The sequence below is a fragment of the Macaca fascicularis genome, chromosome 9 (assembly GCF_037993035.2).
Source record: "Macaca fascicularis isolate 582-1 chromosome 9, T2T-MFA8v1.1".
NCBI classification, from domain to species: Eukaryota; Metazoa; Chordata; class Mammalia; order Primates; family Cercopithecidae; genus Macaca; species Macaca fascicularis.
The window spans coordinates 113,769,078-113,788,198 of NC_088383.1; the positions used below are offsets into that span (position 1 = coordinate 113,769,078).

The 19,121-nt window shown below is 42.3% G+C and overlaps 1 protein-coding gene across 3 annotated transcripts in view; it reads left to right on the forward strand.

The window, feature by feature from the left end:
- Window positions 1-19,121, forward strand: part of SORCS3 (sortilin related VPS10 domain containing receptor 3) — a 621,240-nt gene that overhangs the window by 67,900 nt on the left and 534,219 nt on the right. Inside the window, exon 1 of one of the 3 annotated variants that reach the window (XM_045361488.3) lies at window positions 6,011-6,142. The exons of the other annotated variants lie outside the window; for them this stretch is intronic. Coding sequence (XP_045217423.1) covers window positions 6,116-6,142 — 27 coding nt within the window. The 5' untranslated portion in view covers window positions 6,011-6,115. Of the gene's footprint in view, window positions 1-6,010; window positions 6,143-19,121 lie in introns of those variants that run through there. 3 annotated transcript variants of the gene reach the window in all.

Sequence of the window (19,121 nt, forward strand, 5' to 3'; positions counted from 1 at the left end):
TGAAGTCTGGGTGGATTTTGTGCCGATTCTCCTGTTTTTTTGATATGTACCATACCTTTATAGGCGTGGGATACATTATCTTTTATGTTTGTTATTAGTATTTTTCACGTTGCTAATATTTAACATCATTCATGTAAGAATAAAAGTACATTTCCTGTACTGAGCACCTACTCTGCTTTATGTACAATTATGTGTCTTTTCAGCACTCCGTGAGATTAATCTTATGATGTCCATTTGACAGATGAGGAACTCCGATTCAGAGAAGTTTAGGAAACGTTACAAGGTCACAACAGCTAGTATGTGGCAAAGATGGAGTCCACACCTAGGCTTCACTAATTGCAAAGCCTATACTCTTAAACTCTGTGCTAAACTATAGGACTCAAGTCATTTTGGGATAAAATTAATGTCTGAATTGTTCTTTGCTTGAGAGTGAGATGTTATCTGTATAGCCTGCGTTTTGGTTCCTTAAATAATGTGTCCAATTTGGTGAAGGCACTAAAACACAAACTCAGGCAGCGGTGTTGGTTTTTTTTTTTTTTAATTAAAAATTTTTTTTAACCTTTGCTGAATTTTCCCTTCTAGCTAGAAACTAGTTTTCCCTGTACTCCTCTCTTGGTTCTTACTGCTGCCAACACATCAGATGTATCAACCACCTGAAATTGGGCTGCAGGGGTAGAATTTATTTGCAAACATTTTAATTTCCCTGGTGATAAGCAAATTAATTTTGTTGCAACTCTTTAACATTCTAATTGAATGATGGAATGTCACTGAGTGTATTTTACAGATAAAAGACAGCCAACATCTTCCCATCTTTCAGAAAAAACAGAGCTGAGACCTGAATCTGCAGTTTCCTTTGCCCTATAGCCCAATCCAGCTCATCCTCCCGAGCTTGAGAAAAGTCATTTGGCTGAGGGTTGTCAAACCTGCAATCAGGCAAAGTGCTGGCAGTCACCTGTGCTGGGGAAGGACCTTTGCTTCATTTATTCATGTATCACATATTTCTTAGGTGTCTACTATGTATGTACCAGGCACTGTTCTGGCTCAATAGTGAACAAAACAGGCAAGTCTCTTTGCTGTTCTCTCGGAGGAGGCAGAGGATCAACTAATGAACAAATGCAATGTACAATCCTATGAGAAGAGCAAAGCAATATAATACATACAGAATGCTGGGGTTGCTATTTGAGAGGGCTTCTCTGGGCGGTGGGGGGGGGGGGGGGGCGGTGATATTTCAGAAAAGCCAGAATGAAGTGAGGAAGAACATTTCAGCCAGAGGTAACAGCATATCCATGAGGTTTATGCTCATCTTCAGATCAAACCCCCACCCCCACCCCATCCAGAGCAATGAATTGTCCTGAACTGAATATTCTGTAGTTGTTCATTCTTGTGGCTCATAGGTGGTTCCTCCAGACCAACTCCTTTGGAAAATGCTTATTTCATCTGCGTCCCTCTCTCATTAAGAAGTTTAGGGAAAAGTAGACAGCATCACCATAAAAAGTCAACATGTGAAGCATGAGGAAAAGGGGACAGTAACATGGATTTGTGATTTCTGCCTCTGTTGGCCAAGCAGCGGCATTTGTGAGTAGATGGAACAAAATGTTGGGAGATTAGATGGAAGTTTCCAGGATCATCCATTGCAAATATTTATCAATTTCCTATTATGTGGCTACAGCCTGTGAGATGGGGGGGACCACTTTGGTATGCAAGTCCCTTCATCAATAATTTATTATTGTTATTAATTTATTTTCATTGAACAAATCTTAGCTATCATTATTCTTGAGCACTTACAATATGCCAGGTACTGTTCTAACCACTTTACATGGATTAACTAATCCTCACAACAAGCCTAGGTTCTTTTATTGTCCATGTTTTATGATTGAGAAAACGGAAGCACAGAGAGGTTGATAATTGCCCAGGGTTGCACTTTGACATCTGATCCAGGTTTTAAACTTGGACAGTCTGGGAATGAACATCCGTAATTTACTGTGGGCCATGCACTGTGGTGAGAGCTGTCAGCTTAGTGCTTTTAAATGGTGAGAGCTGTCAGCTTAGTGCTCTTATCTTTACATAAGAAAACTGAGGCTGGAAAGGTCAAGTGTCTTACTGGAGGCCGCGTAGTTGGGCAGCTGCAGAATCCAGAATCTAACATGAAATCTAATCTTTCTGGCCAGAAGGCTGTGTTTTAAGGGCTCTGTTAAGCTCCCCCTCCTGGCAATCCAGCTTAGGCCACACTCACTTTCCTGGGAGTGCAGGGAGGACCAGAGCTAGCTTTTGCCTTGGACAAATTTCCCAGCACCAAGTTGTGGCCCCTCCTCTGCCTTGCATTTCTTTAGAGATAGATTATTCAAGGTGAGAACTGGCCTCTGGGGATGATGGTCAAGTTGTACTGGAAGGATTTTTGGAAGCATCACAGACTTCTGAATCCAGGATATTGTGGCTCTGGGATACCTTGAGGAAAGTTCAGAGTTGGGGATATTTGAGCTAAGGGTGTTGTCTTGTGAGTTCTGTGCCTGGAGGACATGGGAAGGGAAGGGAAGGGAAGGGAAGGAAGATGGAACTAGTTTAGGCAAGTGAATCACCACTGCCTGCCCTGCTTTTCCATATCTCTCATGATGATTCTATGGCACCTTCCCAATAACCAAGTTACTGTTAGTTTTTAGGTTTTTGTTCTTATTGTACTGCATCCTCAACACCTAAGTTTCTCCCCTTTCCTGATCTCGTGATTCTCTCAGATAATAGCAACAATCACAAGTAGCAACAAATGATTTGGCTCGTTCTTCCCACTTTACAAAGTACTTTGTGTATGCATCATCTCTTTGAATCCAGTTAACAACTTACGAAATATCATTATTTTGGACCTGTACCAGTATGAGGAAATGGGGATTCAGAAAGGTTCCTTGACCTGCCTGTTGCCACACAGCTACTAAGTAACTGCCAGAGCCCAATTCTAGTTGCTTAACTCTTCCCCTGTCTGCCACGCAGCCTCTCCAAATAATTTCCTAATTAGTCTATTTAACGACTTTCTGTCAAGCTGGCTTCAGTTGCCCTTGCAAAGACAAGCTTGAGTGAAATCAGATGATTTTACCGCTGAATGAGAATATTTGTATGATATTTTCTAAGCCATCCTCACATATGGGTCTCTTGGCTCAGGAAGCCAATCCAGGTTAGGGGAGAGCTGTAGAGGCTGAGGAGGGATAGGATTCCTTTCTTGTCATAGGTGAGGTAGTTAGAATTCCCAGAGCCTGGCAGCGTGTTCCTTGGAGGGCTAGTATGTATAGGGAAGGAAGAGACAGAGGAGGCCTCCATCTTGTAACATTAGGTGTCCCTCTTGCTGAGAAAATGCTCACAGCTGAAGGATAGCTGTGGACCTACTGCTTCCAACATAGGAACCCTCTTGCCAAGTGGTCTTGGCCCCTGAGTAACTCAGATGAGGACAAACTGGATTATTCAGTCAAGGAAAATTAACAAGCACCTACTGTGTGATGGGGATATAGCAGTTTATAACCCATGGCCTTAAGGGGTTTGCTTTCCAGTGGGTGATAGTCAATAAACCAAACAAATTATTCAGTATGTTAGAAAATGCTATGGAGAAAAATAAAACAGGGTATGGGATGTGCTATGGGTAGGATTTCAGATAAATAGGATTTAAAGTAACTGACAGGTTTTATGTATTTTCAAGATGTGCATTCAGTTTATTAAAAAAAAAAACCCACATCAAAATTTTCACAGGGACAAGCAATGCAATAAACCAAGCCTTTCTCAAGTGTGTGTGTGTGTGTAGTGTGTGTGTGTGTGCATGTGTGCATGTAAAATGAAACTTCAAAGTGACGAGAACGTTTTTACCCCAGGCAGGTGCTATGTCAACTTTCCTCATCTGTGCTCCTCCCAACACAAGGTTGTTACCTCTGTTGCATGTGGCTGGTGGTATCAAAGAAGTCCCAGCCCTCCTCAGCCTCTGCAGCCTCCTGTAAACCTGAGGGAAAAATCAGCTTTCACCTTTTGTCCTTTTCTGTGGGGTGTTTCTCTTTTTCTTAGCTCATGGCATCATGCTAGTTGTATGTTTTTTGGGTAGATATTCTTTACCAAACTGAGAAAGTTTCCCTCTGTTTCTATGTTTGCTGAGAGTTTTTATCATGGTAGATGTTGGATTTTGTCAAATCCTTTTCCCACATTGATATGATCACAGGGTTTTTCATCTATAGTCCATTGATGTGTGGCTTACATTGGTTGATTTTCATACGAACCAGCCTTGCATATGTGGGATAAATCCCATTTGGTTGCATTATATAATTCTTTTTATATATTGTTGGGTTTGATTTGCTAATATTGGTTGAGGATTTTTACATCTGTGTTCATGAGAGATAATCTGTCTGTAGTTTTCCTTTCTCACAATGCTGTTGTCTGGTTTGGGGGTACTATAGAATGCTTCTGTTTTCTAGAAGAGAGTGTAGAAAATTGGAATCATTTCTTTCTTCAGTGATTGGTAGGATTCATAGGTGAAATCATCAGGCCTGGTGATTTCTTTTTTGGAAGGTTTATTATTGACTCAATTTCTTTAACAGAAATAGGGATATTCAAGTTATTTATTTCTCCTTGTGTGAGTTATGCTAGTTTGTGTCTTTCAATGAATTGGTCCATTTTATATGAAGTCAAATTAGTGAGCGTAGAGTTATTTGTAGTAGTCATTTATTATCCTTTTAATATCAGCAAAATCCATCATGATGACTAGTCTTTTATTTCTGATATTGGTAATTTATGTCTTTTTTCTATTTTTCCTGGTTATCTTCATGAGGTATTTGTCATTTTTATTAATCTTTTCAAAGAACCAGCATTAAGTTTAATTAATTTTTTCTATTGTTTTTCTGTTTTCAAGTTCACTAAATTTTGCTCAGACTTTTCTTATTTCTTTTTTTCTCACCTGCTTGAAGCTTAAATTACTATTTTTCCTCTGGTTCCCTAAGGTGTAATCTTTGGTTATTGATTTTATAGCTTTCTTATTTTCTAGCATATGCATTTAATGCTATACTTTTCCCATTAGGCACTACTTTTTCTGCATCTGACATATTTTGATAAGCCATATTTTAATTTTAATTTAGTTAGAAATATTTAAAATCTTCTCATCTTCATTTTTGACCCAAAGTTATTTAGAAATGTGTTGTTTAATTTCCAAATATTTGAGATTTTTTACAACTATCTTTTTTTCGTTATTCGTTTCTAGTCTAATTCCATTGTGGTCTGAGGACATACTTTGAAGGATTTCTATTCATTTAAACTTGTTAAGATGTATTTTATTGCTCAAAATGTGATCTATCTTGGTGAATATTCCATGCCAGCTTGAGAAGAAACACATATTCTGCTGTTGTTAGACGGTGGATTTTGGAGTTTCATGCCAGTTTTACATTTAGATCAAGATCACAGGCTTCCCCGCCTTTCTCTCTGAGCCCATACAATGCTGCCTTCCCAGTAGGGAAGCTCCCAGCATGGTTGAAAGTTAAATGAGTGTAACTTTCAGTCAGACAAGCAACCAAGTCACAGGCATTATCAGGAAGACCAGAGTCAAGAGGACAGGGAGGAGCTGGGTGATGGGTCATAGGCTAAATTGTATGTGGGGTTGGGAGGAATAAGTATAGTTTAAGCTTGTGTTGTATTACCACCTGTGCTTGGTACTCCACACCAACTATTTTGTGTAAGCTACCTTAGTATTCTCCAAAGTAGGTGTGATGGTTAATTTTGTGTGTCAACTTGACTGGGTTAAGGGATGCCCAGATAGCTGGGAAAACATTATTTCTGGGTGTGTCTGTGAGGGTGTTTCTGGAAGGGATCAGCATTTGAATCAGTAGACTGAGAAAGGAAGATCCACCCTCACCATGGTGGGTGGGCATCATCCAATCTGTTGCAGGCCCAAATAGAACAAAAAGGAGGAGGAAGGGAGAATTCACTGTCTCTCTTCTTAAGCTGGGACATCCATCTTCTCCTGTCTTTGGACATTGGAGTTTCTGGTTCTCGAGGCTTTGGATGACAAGAGTTACACCAGCAGCTCCCCTGGTTATCAGGCCATCAGACTTGGACCGAATTACCTATTGGCTTTCCTCGTTCTTCATCCTGCAGATGGCAGATCATGGGACTTCTCAGCCTCCACAATTGCGTGAGCCAATTCTCATAATAAATCTCTTCCTATGTATCTGTATATATCATATTGTTTCTGTTTATCTGGAGAACTCTAATACAGTACAGTACATTGAAGGGGTAGGTGAAATACTATATCTTCTGTTTTTGTGTTTGAATCTCATCTTTTTACTGTTTCTGTTTCAAGGTGTATTTTAAAATGTGTGGAACATAGTAGTAGAAAACTATAAAGCAGATGAAGACTAGTTCTTATCACCTCCACTGGTAAAACCCTGGTGTAGTCACCTTGATCTCTCACTAGGATTCCTGCAGTAGCCTCAGATCCATTCTCCCTGATTTCAGCCTTCTTGCAGTGTGATCACACCAGGTGATTCTCTTACACACAGGTCAGGCCATCCCACCCTCTTCTCTGGCTTTCTGGTGTATGCCAGGCAGAGCCAAAGTTCTTACTGCTTACCTTCTCCCCTGCTGCTCTCACCTCTCTCCTGACCACCCATTTATAGGAGTCTCCTTGCTGCTTCTACCTCAGAGCTCTTGCAGTGGAGTTCCCTCTGCCTGAATCCTCTTTCCCCAAATCTGTTCAACTTGCTTCCTCAATTTCTTCAAGTCTTTTAAATTTGTACCCTGCTGCATTTCCCAGTGTCCCTTCCTGCATTATTTTTTCTCATAACATTTTCACTGTCAGACATATAGTTTACTTACTTATTTTATGTATTGATTATCTTTCCCAAACTAGAATATAAGATACACGAGGACAAGGTTTTTGTTTTGCTACTGCTGCATTTCTGGAGTCTGATATCTACATGGAAGGCCCTCAGTGAACATTTGTCGACTACATGAAAGAATAAATATTGCAGGAGATGTTAAACTTTGTTGAGTGATGGGGTGCATAATGAAAACATTAGGTGGCCCCAGAGAAGTAAGACTGAGTTCATGCTGCTGCTAGAGAGAGGGAGAGCTGAGTTTCAAATTCAGAGCTTCCTAATACCAAAGCCCACGCTAACCCAAGATGCTGTGGGGGTGGGAGAGGGGAGAGAGAGAGAGAGAGAGGAGGGTGGGGGAGCAGAGGGGAGAGAGGGGGAGAGAAGAATGAGGATGAGAATATGAATGAGAATAAGAATTGAACTTAAATCATTAGGACCAAGGAGAGCAAATAGGACCCACATTTAGTCAGCAGGCAGTCCTTTTGGGACAAAAAATTATCTTAATTCCTCTGGGACCTTTAAGATCTGGTTGTCTGTGGAATGTTTTGGAGTTGGGGGAGAGTTTCTTTATCTCCCCCAAGTTCCCTGAAGTTGAGTCTCAGGTCAGTGGAGACAGATCTCCTTCCATGGTGGACCATTATCATCTCTATTGTAGGGTTTCCCTTAGTGAGTTAGATGTCAGCTGGCACTACAGTTCTGACAGGAAGAGAGAAAGCACTTGAAGAGCTTCCCTACCATTGGGGGAGATGTCATCTTTCTAATTGTCTTCTCCATCAAAAAGGAAGTATATTCTAGCCTTGAAAATGGCAGCTTGCACCAGGCAGAGTGGCTCATGCCTGTAATTCCTGCCTCTGGAAGACCAAGGCAGAAGAATATCTTGAGGCCAGGCTTTCAAGACCAGCCCAGGCAGCATAGCAAGGCCTTTTCTCTATAAAAAACAAATTAATTGGGCACGATGGCTCACACTTGTAATCCCAGTTTCTTGGAAGGCTGAGATGGAAGGATCACTTGAGCCCAGGAGTTTGAGACTGCAGTGAGTTATGGTTGTACCACTGCACTCCAGCCTGGGTGACGGAGGGGAGACCCTACCTCTAAAAAAAGAAAATGTTAAAAAAAAGAAAGAAAGGCCGGGCACGGTGGCTCAAGCCTGTAATCCCAGCACTTTGGGAGGCCGAGACGGGTGGATCACGAGGTCAGGAGATCGAGACCATCCTGGCTAACACAGTGAAACCCCGTTTCTACTAAAAAAAATACAAAAAACTAGCCGGGTGAGGTGGCGGGCGCCTGTAGTCCCAGCTACTCGGGAGGCTGAGGCAGGAGAATGGCGTAAACCCGGGAGGCGAAGTTTGCAGTGAGCTGAGATCCGGCCACTGCACTCCAGCCGGGCGACAGAGCGAGACTCCGTCTCAAACAAAAAAAAAAAAAAAAAAAAAAAAAGAAAGAAAAAGAAAATGTCAGCATGCAGTAAAACAAAAGGAAAGAGATGTTCTGTTTTGACCTCCTTCACGTTTTCTTTTGTTCTCCAGTTCCTATTCCTACTCAGAGCATTATTTCTTCCTTTCTAGTCCTGGACACCTAGAGCTCATCCACAAAGCACCCGGCATTGTTGCCTGCTGTCTGTTGTGAGCTGGTCCTCTCCACTGGGCTCTTTGTGGGTCCTTCTCTTTTTCCCTTTCAGTTGCTACCTTTGTTTATGAATGTCTTCTACCTGATGATCACATACAAAACCTTGGGGCAGTGACAAGTAGGAGACCTTTGAGGGCACCACCTACATATTGTGCTTGTGGGATAGTCACACCATCCAAGGAAAACAATTACAGCAGAAAACAGAGGGTCAGATCTGGGCAGTTTGATGAAATTTAAGATTTAAAAAGCCTCGGGGCATTGAATTGTGTTATCATAAGTCTTAGTCCATTTGGGCTCCTATAACAGTATACCATAGACTGAGTAATTTATAAATAAACAACAGCAACAAAAAAGTGTATTTGGGCCAGGCAAGGTGGCTCACACCTATAATCTAAGCACTTTGAGAGGCCGAGGCAGTTGGGTCATCCGAGATCAGGAGTTCGAGACCAACCTGTCCAATATGGTGAAATCCCATCTCTACTAAAAATACAAAAATAAAATTAGCCAGGCATGGTGGCAGGTGCCTGTAATCCCAGCTACTCAGGAGACTGAGGCAGGAGAATCGCTTGAACCTGGGAGGCGGAGGTTGCGGTGAGCCAAGATTGCACCACTGCACTCCAGCCTGGGCGACAGAGTGAAACTCCATCTCCAACAACAACAACAACAAAAATAATAATAATAATAAAATAAAAAAGAAGAAGAAGTGTATTTGGCTTACAGTTTTGGAGGCTGAAAAGTTCAAGATCAAGGGGCCCCTACCTGGTATGGGCCTTTTTGCTGTGTCATCCCGTGGCAGAAGGTGGAAAGGCAAGAGAGCATGAGAAAGCAAGAGAGGGCGAAACTTGCCTTTATAATAAACTCACCCTGACAGTGATGAACCTGTTCCCTCCATAATGACATTCATCCATTCATGAGGGCTCTGACGTTCATGACATATCACCTCTTAAAGGTAACCACCTCTCAACACTGTTGCAATAGGGGGTCAAGTTTCCAACACATGTGCTTTGGGAGACACGTTCAAACTGTAGCACTGTAGAAGAAAAGTTTGTGTAGGGGGGCACCTCTGAAGTATAATTAGAGTCTGAGAAATCTGATCCCACCACGACCCTTCTCTAATGGCATCTACTGTAGAAAATAAATCTAGAGCCTATCCAAGGAGGAATAGACTTCAGTAATGGGCCCCTGCTTTGAGCAATTAGGTGTGTTGAGTGTGGAATTTCAGTAAAGACCATAACAGAAGGAAACTCAGTTCTGAGAAGGTCAATGTGATGAACAAAGTAGGCCCGAGGGACTGGGGGAGGTCCAGAAAAGTGGGAGAAATGTCAGGAATATGCCATTATGGAAATGACTATTTATCTACTGTTATTAAGAATGTTGGAAAAAAGAAAAATTCTAGTTTTATTTCATAAAAATAAAGAAGGAAACTGTCTAAGACACTGCTGTCCAATTGAAATATAACATGAGCCACATCTGCAATTTAAAATTTTCTCATAGCCAAGTTAAAAAAGGAAAAAGAAACAAGTAAAATTAATTCGAATGATATATTTTAATTTATTCAATATATCCAAATCTTATTTGAATGTGTAATTACTATAAAAACATTCATAATAATTTTTTTCATACTACGTCTTTGAAATCCTGTGTTTGACACCTTAGCCCATCTCAATTCTGACTAGCCACCTTCCAAGTGCTCCGTAGTTACACGTAGCTAATGGCTGCTGTATTGGACAGCACAGGTCTAGAAGGTCCTTTTTTCTTTTCTAAACTCCTGATTATTTTATTCCTTCCTCATTATAAGCACACCCTGGTTTTGCCTGTCCTTCACACTTCAGTGTCTAGCGTGTGTGTGCTTGCGTGTGGCTTGGGTTAATGGTTTTAGAGGTATAGGTTTGTCAGTGTGATTGAATATAAGTAATTCGAAAATGGAGCGATGTCTTTTTACTTCCGTATTCCTTGACTCTGAAAGAATTCTTCGACTTCTGTATTACTCTGAGAGAATGGAAAGGTTGTGGAGAATGGATGGTGGATGCCCAGGGAAAGACATTACTCCGTATCTCTATCTGATCTTAGACTAAATTGCTTCGCTTCTCTGCTCCTCTCCTTCTCCGTTAAATGGGGATGGTGGGATCATTCATATCTGCCTCCAGGATTGTTTTGAGGCTGAAGGAACACTGAATATAAAAGACACTTGGAAAGGGAAAAGCACCATGCATGTATGTGAGGGTGTATTTGTTACTTTAAGATCACTGAAATCAGCTGGTGTGTCTCCCTGTCTTCATGTGAAGGTAATCTCCTTGCCAGCAGGAAACCATGAGAATTATGTGAACGAGAATTATGCTCTTGCCGAGATTAGAAGGGTGTGTTTGTATATGTGTTGGGGTGAGGGGGAACAAATGGATATGGATCTGAAAGTTGTCTGATGAAAGATTTCCCCGCTTTGTATGTAAGTCCATGTTAGAAAGCTAATTAGAAAGCCAGCTGAGCTTTCTGCTCAGAGGTCTTTAAAGTAAACAAGTCTAGCAGCTAGAGCCATCAGAGGCAAATTCCCCTTACACAAGTGTTGGGTGGCTCTGAATTCCAAGAGCTCACGGCATTGTGTGACCAACTGTACCCAGGAGAACGAACACCTTCCCCTCTGGGAGCCTTAGAGGAACATCTGGTTTTGTCTTCTCCTGAGTGCTCATGCCTGGCCTTTCTTCCTGACTATGAGGGCACTTTTTGGTAAATGGTTTTACACTTTATTAAGCAACCTGTTTTTGCTTGGAACTAAACTCGTGCTAATTTACCTGGATTCATGCTGTAGGCCGACATGCTGGGTGATGAGGGGTGGGTGGAACTGAGAGCCTGCGTGTGCCATGAGAGTGGGGAAGTCTGACCTAAACCCCGGGACCAACCCAAGCTTCTCCTGTCTCATGCATGTTCCATGTGGAAGGCATTTGTGCCATCCCACCACATCACAGCCCCCAGGGGGCTCTCCCTTGGACACCCCTTTATTCCTTTTCTCCCCATCTAGTTTGCTCAATTGCTGTTCCAAAGTTGTTCCTCCTCTGAAATCTTCAATAGCTCTCTGTTGTCACTGGGACTTCAGAGGCATCTGCAATCTGGTTCCTATTACACATCCTTTGGGTAAAAAACTGCCCTCTTTCCACTGAATGAGGCTTGCCTGCCCCATCTCCATTCCTCTGCCCTTTTTCCTCCAGAGCTTCTCCCCCAGAACAGGACCAGCAATCTCAGTTGACCTGGGACTAGGGCTGCTTGGGATGCAAGACTTCTGGTGTTCAATCTGGTATGATCCCCCCTCCAATACCATCTCTAGTTATTGACATTTGCCTGTTTTTAACGTCCTGCTGAATTTCCTGTTGGGCCTTTGAGCTTTAGCTCTAGTTGTCTGTCCATCCATATGGCACAGGAATTGCCTTTTGCCATAAGTATTTGTGTTTACTTATTGTCTCCCCATCTGAATTGTAATTAATTTGAGGATGAGGATCATGTCATATTCTGTGGATCCTTTCGAGCCCCTAGCACACAGGCCTTTCATGTGGTAGATGTTGAGATATTATTTGCTGCATGAAGGAATGGTGAATAAATTACCATTGAATAAATTATGTAGTTGTAATGAGAGAATGTATTGTAACTATGTTGATGGATTTTTATTGTTTTTTTTTATTACAAAAGAATAAACATTCATTGTATTTTTGTGGAACATTTGGGAAAAATAGAAAAGCATACATATGTCTCTTGTAAACCCACTATCCAGAAATACATAACTACTATTAATATCTTTGTGTACATCCCTCCAACATCTTCCCTCCTTCCTATCCGTCTGTCCAGTCATCATCTGCATGTTTCCATGTCTTAAAAAAATACTTGGATCTTATAGTACATATAGTTTTGTATATTCTTAGAAGGGATATATGTGTGTGTGTGTATATATATATATGATGCACACATGCTTACATATATATGCGTATACTTATATATACACGTATATCCCTTCTAAGAATATATGTATGTGTGTATGTGTGTGTGTGTGTGTGTATGTGTGTATCTCCTTTTTAGGGGTCCCCAACCCCTGGGCTGTAGACCAGTATCGGTCCGTGGCCTGTTAGGAACTGGGCCAGATAGCAGGAGGTAGGTGAGTGGTGTGCAAGGAAGCATTACTGCCTGAGCTCTGCCTCCAGTCAGATCAGCAGTGGCATTAGATTATTATAGGAGCTTGAACCTTATTGTGAACTGTGCAGGCGAGGGATCGAGGTTGCATCCTTCTTAAGAGAATCTAATGCCTAATGATCGGAGATGGAATAGTTTCATCCTGAAACCATCCCCCACCCCACCTCCCCATTGATGGAAAAATTGTCTTCTACAAAACCGGTCCCTGGTGCCAAAAAGGTGGGGAGCACTGCTTTATATATATAACTCTATCTATCTGTCTATCTATCTATCTATCTATCTATCTATCTATCTGTCATCTATTTTGTTCCATTTATGTCCATACCATAAGGTTTTTTTCGTTTTTAACTAATCCTCCATTGTTGAACATTTGTTTCAGAAATTTTGGTTTTATGGCTCTTTGTTCCATCCCTCATTATTTCCTTAAGATACATTCTTAGAAATAGAATTTCTGCTTCTAAGATTAAAGGCTTCTGAGTGATTTTAAGAGTCAGGGTGGGCTGGGCATGGTGGCTCATGCCTGTAATCCCAGCACTTTGGGAGGCCGAGACAGGTGGATCACAAGGTCAGGAGATCGAGACCATCCTGGCTAACACGGTGAAATCCCGTCTCTACTAAAAATATTAAAAAAAATTAGCTGGGTGTGGTGGCGGGCCCCTGTAGTCCCAGCTACTCTGGAGGCTGAGGCAGGAGAATGGCGTGAACCTGGGAGGCGGAGCTTGCAGTGAGCCCAGATCGCGCCACTGCACTCCAGCCTGGGGGACAGAGAGAAACTCCGTCTCAAAAAAGAAAAAAAGAGTCAGGGTGCTGCTTGTAGTTTGCAGGTCAGCTTAACCTGTGATCTTGCATTTCTAGTGCTGTTCTAAGACTTGGGCAGTGGAGGTTTGAGGAGACTTAGTTCTACTGCAGGGCTGAGAAAACCTAGGCAAGACTAATAATTAACTTGGTTTATGGTTGATCTGGATTCTGGGAGTTTGTGTGTGTCTGAGATGATAATAGGAAGTTGATTGAAGCCAGGCAAATGATTGGGAACCAGGTTAGGGCAGTGAGAGTAGAAAGATTAGGTGATGTCAGGACAAAGACCTGGGGATATACTGCACTAAATATGAGGACTTTGAAGCTGGGATAAATCCTGCCTCAGGCTCAAGGCCTTTTACACTTGACCTACCAGAAATCAAAGGCTGATTTCTGTGATGGGGCTCTCCTAGGGCCTGCAGACTCAAAGAACATCTCTATATAACCCCTGGGAAAATCCTAGTATCTGGCTGATCTTTTCTAGCTCTAGATTTTCTGAGCTCAGCAAGTGATGGTGGAAGTCTAGGCTCACTGGGAGACTAGTCCTATAAGTCACAAACCTGGGGTAGATTAGGAATAATGAGTACAAATGACAAGTTCTGGTGACCCAGTTATAAGAGGACTCCGTCTGCCTTAAGTCTCTTAATCTCAACAATAACATCCCAGGCCAGATGTCACACTATAATGTAATATAATATTGCTAGTAATATTTGAGGAAATCATTGCAGAGTGGGAATGTTCTGGAAGACTGGAGACAGGCAATTATTCCTATTTTCAAAATAGTTTTATGAACTCAGATTCATAAGCTAGTTTAAAATCCTGGGCAAAAGATTCTATAATAGATTATTTAAAAAGTGGTATGTGTAACTTTGGAAAAGCAAATAGTAATCACTAGGAATCATCATGGCATAAACAAGAAGCACATCTTGTTCAGCTAACCTCATTTTCTGTTTTGTGGTACACGTGTGTATCCTACTTTTATCTAGGCATTTGAAAAGTCTCTCTAGATTACCCCAGGCTCAAGACTGAGAGCTTTGGGCTGGATCAGTTATTCATGGAATGATATGCCCAGAGTACATTTTTTATGAAGCATTCTTAAGCCAGATACAGGTTTCCAGAGTTATAAAGTTCGATTCCTGATTCTGCATTGTTAACATTTCCTTTAATCAATGACAAAGAAAGAAATATGTAGGTGACATGAAGATGGGCGAGATAATGGATATGTTGGATGAAAGAATTCAGATCCAAAATGATTAGTTCAGGCTTGAAGAAATGAACTTAATTTATCAAAATGATGGTTAATAAGGTCATATGCTAGGTTTTATCCTTGCACTAAAAAAGTAAAACAACTGCACAAATGTGTGATGGGGAGGTTTGGCGTATCCATATTTCAGAAGATATTAAGTGTCAAGTGCTGTATGTGTTAGGCTTCACAAGTGGAACTACATAACCTGTCATGATAGAGAGTCCTGCCCTGGCACTGCTGCTACCACACCTGTCAGGAGGTGACTCGTTTTGGGCCCAGCACTTGGAGATAAAACAAAAGGCAGACAGTGTGCTGTAGAGGAAAGCACATGACAACTTCCAAATCTGCCAACAGGCTATGTGTAGCTCGGGGAGTGAGTGTACTTAATCTCTCTGAGCCTCAGTTTTCTTATCAGCAAAATGGGGCAAGAAAACTTGACTTTATCAAGTTTTCTGAGAATTATGTAATTTATGAGCATTGCTTAGAACATCACCTTGCTCAGACTTGGTGCTCAGCAAATCTTGAATTTCTTTTGGTTGTCCCTGCTATTGGGAATGAACAAGATTCTAAGAAGAGTCGAAATTCATGTTAAGTGAAGATTTGCAGTCTGGAGAAGAGTGGACGTCAGAGCATGTGAGATGTATGCATATACCCTGCCAAACATTGTTCTGAACAATTTATATGATTCTCTCATTTACCCTTCTGAATAGTCCAGTGAAGTATATACTATTTATATTGGCGTTTTACAGATTAGGAGACTGAGGTTCAGGGAATATGTGTTTAGAACAAGGTGCCACAGCTAATCAGGGACACAGCTGGGACTGGAACCTGATCTTCTGTCTGTACTACCGTGCTGCATCACTTGCATTCTAGAAGAATTTTGAAAATTAGCAAGTGTTAGAGGAAGTGTTTGAGGAGGTGTTTGTGGTGAATGGAGGGATCCATCTGGGTTGGTTCCTACAGTGTAAGTCCTGTACCAGCCACTGACCAGATGGGACATCTCTCTTCATTCCCTGCTTCTACCTCCCAATTTTCTCTCCATGTTTTCCTCAGCTAGGCCCTTAGGGCATTTTCGTGAACAACTGCTGTATTAGTCTTTTCTCACACTGTTATGAAGAAATACTCAAGACTGGGTAATTCATAAAGAAAAGAGGTTTAATTGACTCACAGTTCCACATGGCTGGGGAGGCCTCAGGAAACTTACAATCATGGCAGAAGGCACCTACCTCTTCACAGGGAAGGCAGGAGAGATAATGAGGGCCAAGCGAAGGGGGAATCCCCTTATAAAACCATCAGCTCTCCTGAGAACTCACTCACTATTACCAGAACAGTTTGGGGGAAATTGACCCCATTATTCCATTATTTCCACCTGGTCTTGTCCTTGACACATGGGAATTATTACAATTTAAGGTGAGGTTTGGGTGGGGACACAGAGCCAAACCATGTCAATTGCTAATTTATGTCTCAGATCGAGAAAAATGCTGAGTTTAGGCTTTCTATTCTACCCTGTAGATCACCCTGTGGTCTGGGACCAGGGGGCCAAGGTTGAATTGGATGCAGAGTGTATTTCTCACGGTTGGAAGGGCAGGGACTGAGTGGGGTTTAACTGTGTGAGTGAATGCATTCCCAAAGAGAGCCAGAATCTGTCTGGTTGTCTGGTGGCTCTGCTGAGCCTACCTTCCCCTGCCTAGTTTCTGCTTACATGACCTCCTTGTGAGGACCCTGGAGGGAGCTTTTGAGAAACACCATCACCCTCCATTCATTCACATCTGCTCCAGACGGCTACTTCTCTGGCATGGGGCAAAATGCATGATATTTGGGGATATCATGACTATCTTTTCACAAGTTTTTCTTAGGTCCCAGCCCAAGGCAGAGGTGCAAATTGATGTGTCTTCTTGATCTGCATCTTCATTTACTGAGTCATGTTCCTTCTGGGAGAAAGAGCAGGGCTTGTGTTTTAACTCTAAATCATCTCTATCCCAGAAATCACTGCCGGAGACACTTCCAGAAGAGGCTGCCTAATCCCTGAGTGTCCCCACTCTGATGTTCCCCTTCAACTTCTTGGGAGCCTCAGTTTCCCTGTCACCTTTAGCCCACCTTCCAGACTCTAGGCTTTGGCTCACACACTGGCTTGCCCACTGTGATGTGTCTCTATGTCCTCTGTACATCTGGAACTTACATGCTTTTCCAGTTTACAAATCGACCCTGCTCCATGGAGCTGCCCAGCTTATTGAGCCCGTGTAGATTTACCAAGGTGTGAGTAACTTAAGGACAGGAACACTCATCCCTGTATCTAGAATTTGCCTGATGCTCAGTAGACACCGTTCAAAGCATGAGTGAGGACAAATGAAGGGAGAAACATCAGTTGGCACCATTTAGCCCTTCATTCATCTCTGGTTGTTTCATGGTGGTGACTTACTGATCCCACCTTCCAGCGACGGGCTCAGAAGTCAGAGGCCTGGTTTCAAATCTCAGCCCTTCCAGTAACTTGGGAATATTTGGTAAATTCTCTAAACCTCAGTTTCTTTAACACTGGGTAATGTCTCATAGGGTTGGAAGGAATAAATGAGATTATGGACACAATACTCTTACTGATCACAACAAACATTCCAGAAATATGCGTTAGCTCTAGTGTGAATATCTGGAGGACAGAACGTCACCTTATATTACTGCTGCTGGTTCGGTGTTTAATTGGCCCTCAGTTAAGTCCATCTTGAGTGCTTATTGGATAAGAGCTCCAACATATGCAAAGTAAGCAAGAAAGGGCTCAGTCTAGGGGGCTGCCACATTTATAATAAAACAGGATTGTGCTAGCTTGGAGGCTTAATAGCAGACATTTTGTGTACAAAATGAGAAACAGAAGCATGAGGTCAGGGCCATTGTTACATCAGTGTTCTCTGTTGTCTTTGAACACGATGTTCCTAAGCTGTGGTGCTTGCATTTGAAAGGCAGGTCACTCTAGGACGACACTGCTTTTAAAGATTATAATAGATGCTGGCAAGAGAAGAACACTCAGAACCAGGCTCTGCTGCAGGAAGTTAAAAATGCCAAATGCCAGTGCCTTTGCTGTGCCCCCAAGGGGGTGGGGGCAGTATGAAATTTACTAGAAAGATGAACTCCCATGTCAGTCTCCTTAAATGGGATGAGCTTCTGCTCTTGCACGTGTGCATGCTGCTGCTGCTGTTTAAAAGCCTTTATCTTGGACTAAAATGTGCATATTGTGGGCAGAGATATCTCTCCACTTCCTTGAAAAAAATCACCATGCTAACAGGCAGGGATGGGAAAGGGGTCTGCCACAGCAGTGCTTTAACATCTAGATGGCCTCTTTAGCTGGGGAGCTTGTGTAGGTGTGCTGGGTATAGCCTGGTGTATCTAGAATGAGGGTCAGCATAGGGGTGGGGGTAGCTGGACACTTGTAGGCCCAGTCTTCAGGGGAGAAGGAGGGCCTCTTTCACACCCCATTCATGGGCTCTGGTATCTGAAGGTCAAGGGGCTGAGCAAACATTGGAGATGTGAGCCCAGAGGCAGAGTGGGGGTAATCAGCTTGCAGTACATAATCTGATAAATCAGTGACAGGTTTGATTTCCATGCAAGAACTGATGTGGATTGTCATGTCATAAGCAAAAAAAATTATAACAGCTCTTGAACTTACAGAATACTTTACGCTGCTGAAAATGCTCTGGGGGCCATGAGCTCCTCTGATGCCCCCAGGAGCCCTGAGAGGTGGGGAGGGCAGGTACTACTCTCCCTTAGCAGAGGTACAGAGGGTCAAGGGACCTACACAAGGCCACCACGCTAGTCCTTAAATAGCTGTACCTGATGTCCATACTAATTTCTGTGATTATTTCATTTGTGCATTCACTCATTCATCAAATCTTTGAGAAATTTTTTTATTTTTTAGAGACAGGGACTTGCTCTTGCCCAGACTAGAGTACAGTGGCGAGATCAGAGCTCACTGCAGCCTTGAACCCCTAGGTTGAAGTGGTCTTCCGGCCACAGCATCCCAAGTAGCTGGGACTACAGGTGTGCACCACCATGCCCTGATGATTAATTTTTTTTTTTTTTTGTAGACATAAGTTCTCACTATGTTGACCAAACGCTTTGAGCCATTATTTTTGGTACCAAGCATTGAGTTAGGTTTAAGCAATACAGAGATCAGAGACTTGCCTTCAAAGCGATCCCTATAGTTTATGTGTTTAAATAAAGCAGCTTTGGAGTGTTTCTCCCTCAGCTTTCCTCTGGGAAGCTCCAGGTTTGGTGCTTTGCTGTGAAGTCCAAAGATTTCAGTTTCTTTTTTCTTAATCGCCTGTTTTGTGGTGGGGGAGGAGGCCAGGAGCCCTCTTGTTGAGCAAACCTGCAAACCTAATCCCATGTATGTAGGGCTGTTCTTTTTTCAGCATCCCCTTGGAACCAAAAGATTGGGGTTATGATGTTTCCCAGTGATGTCTTTAGATGCA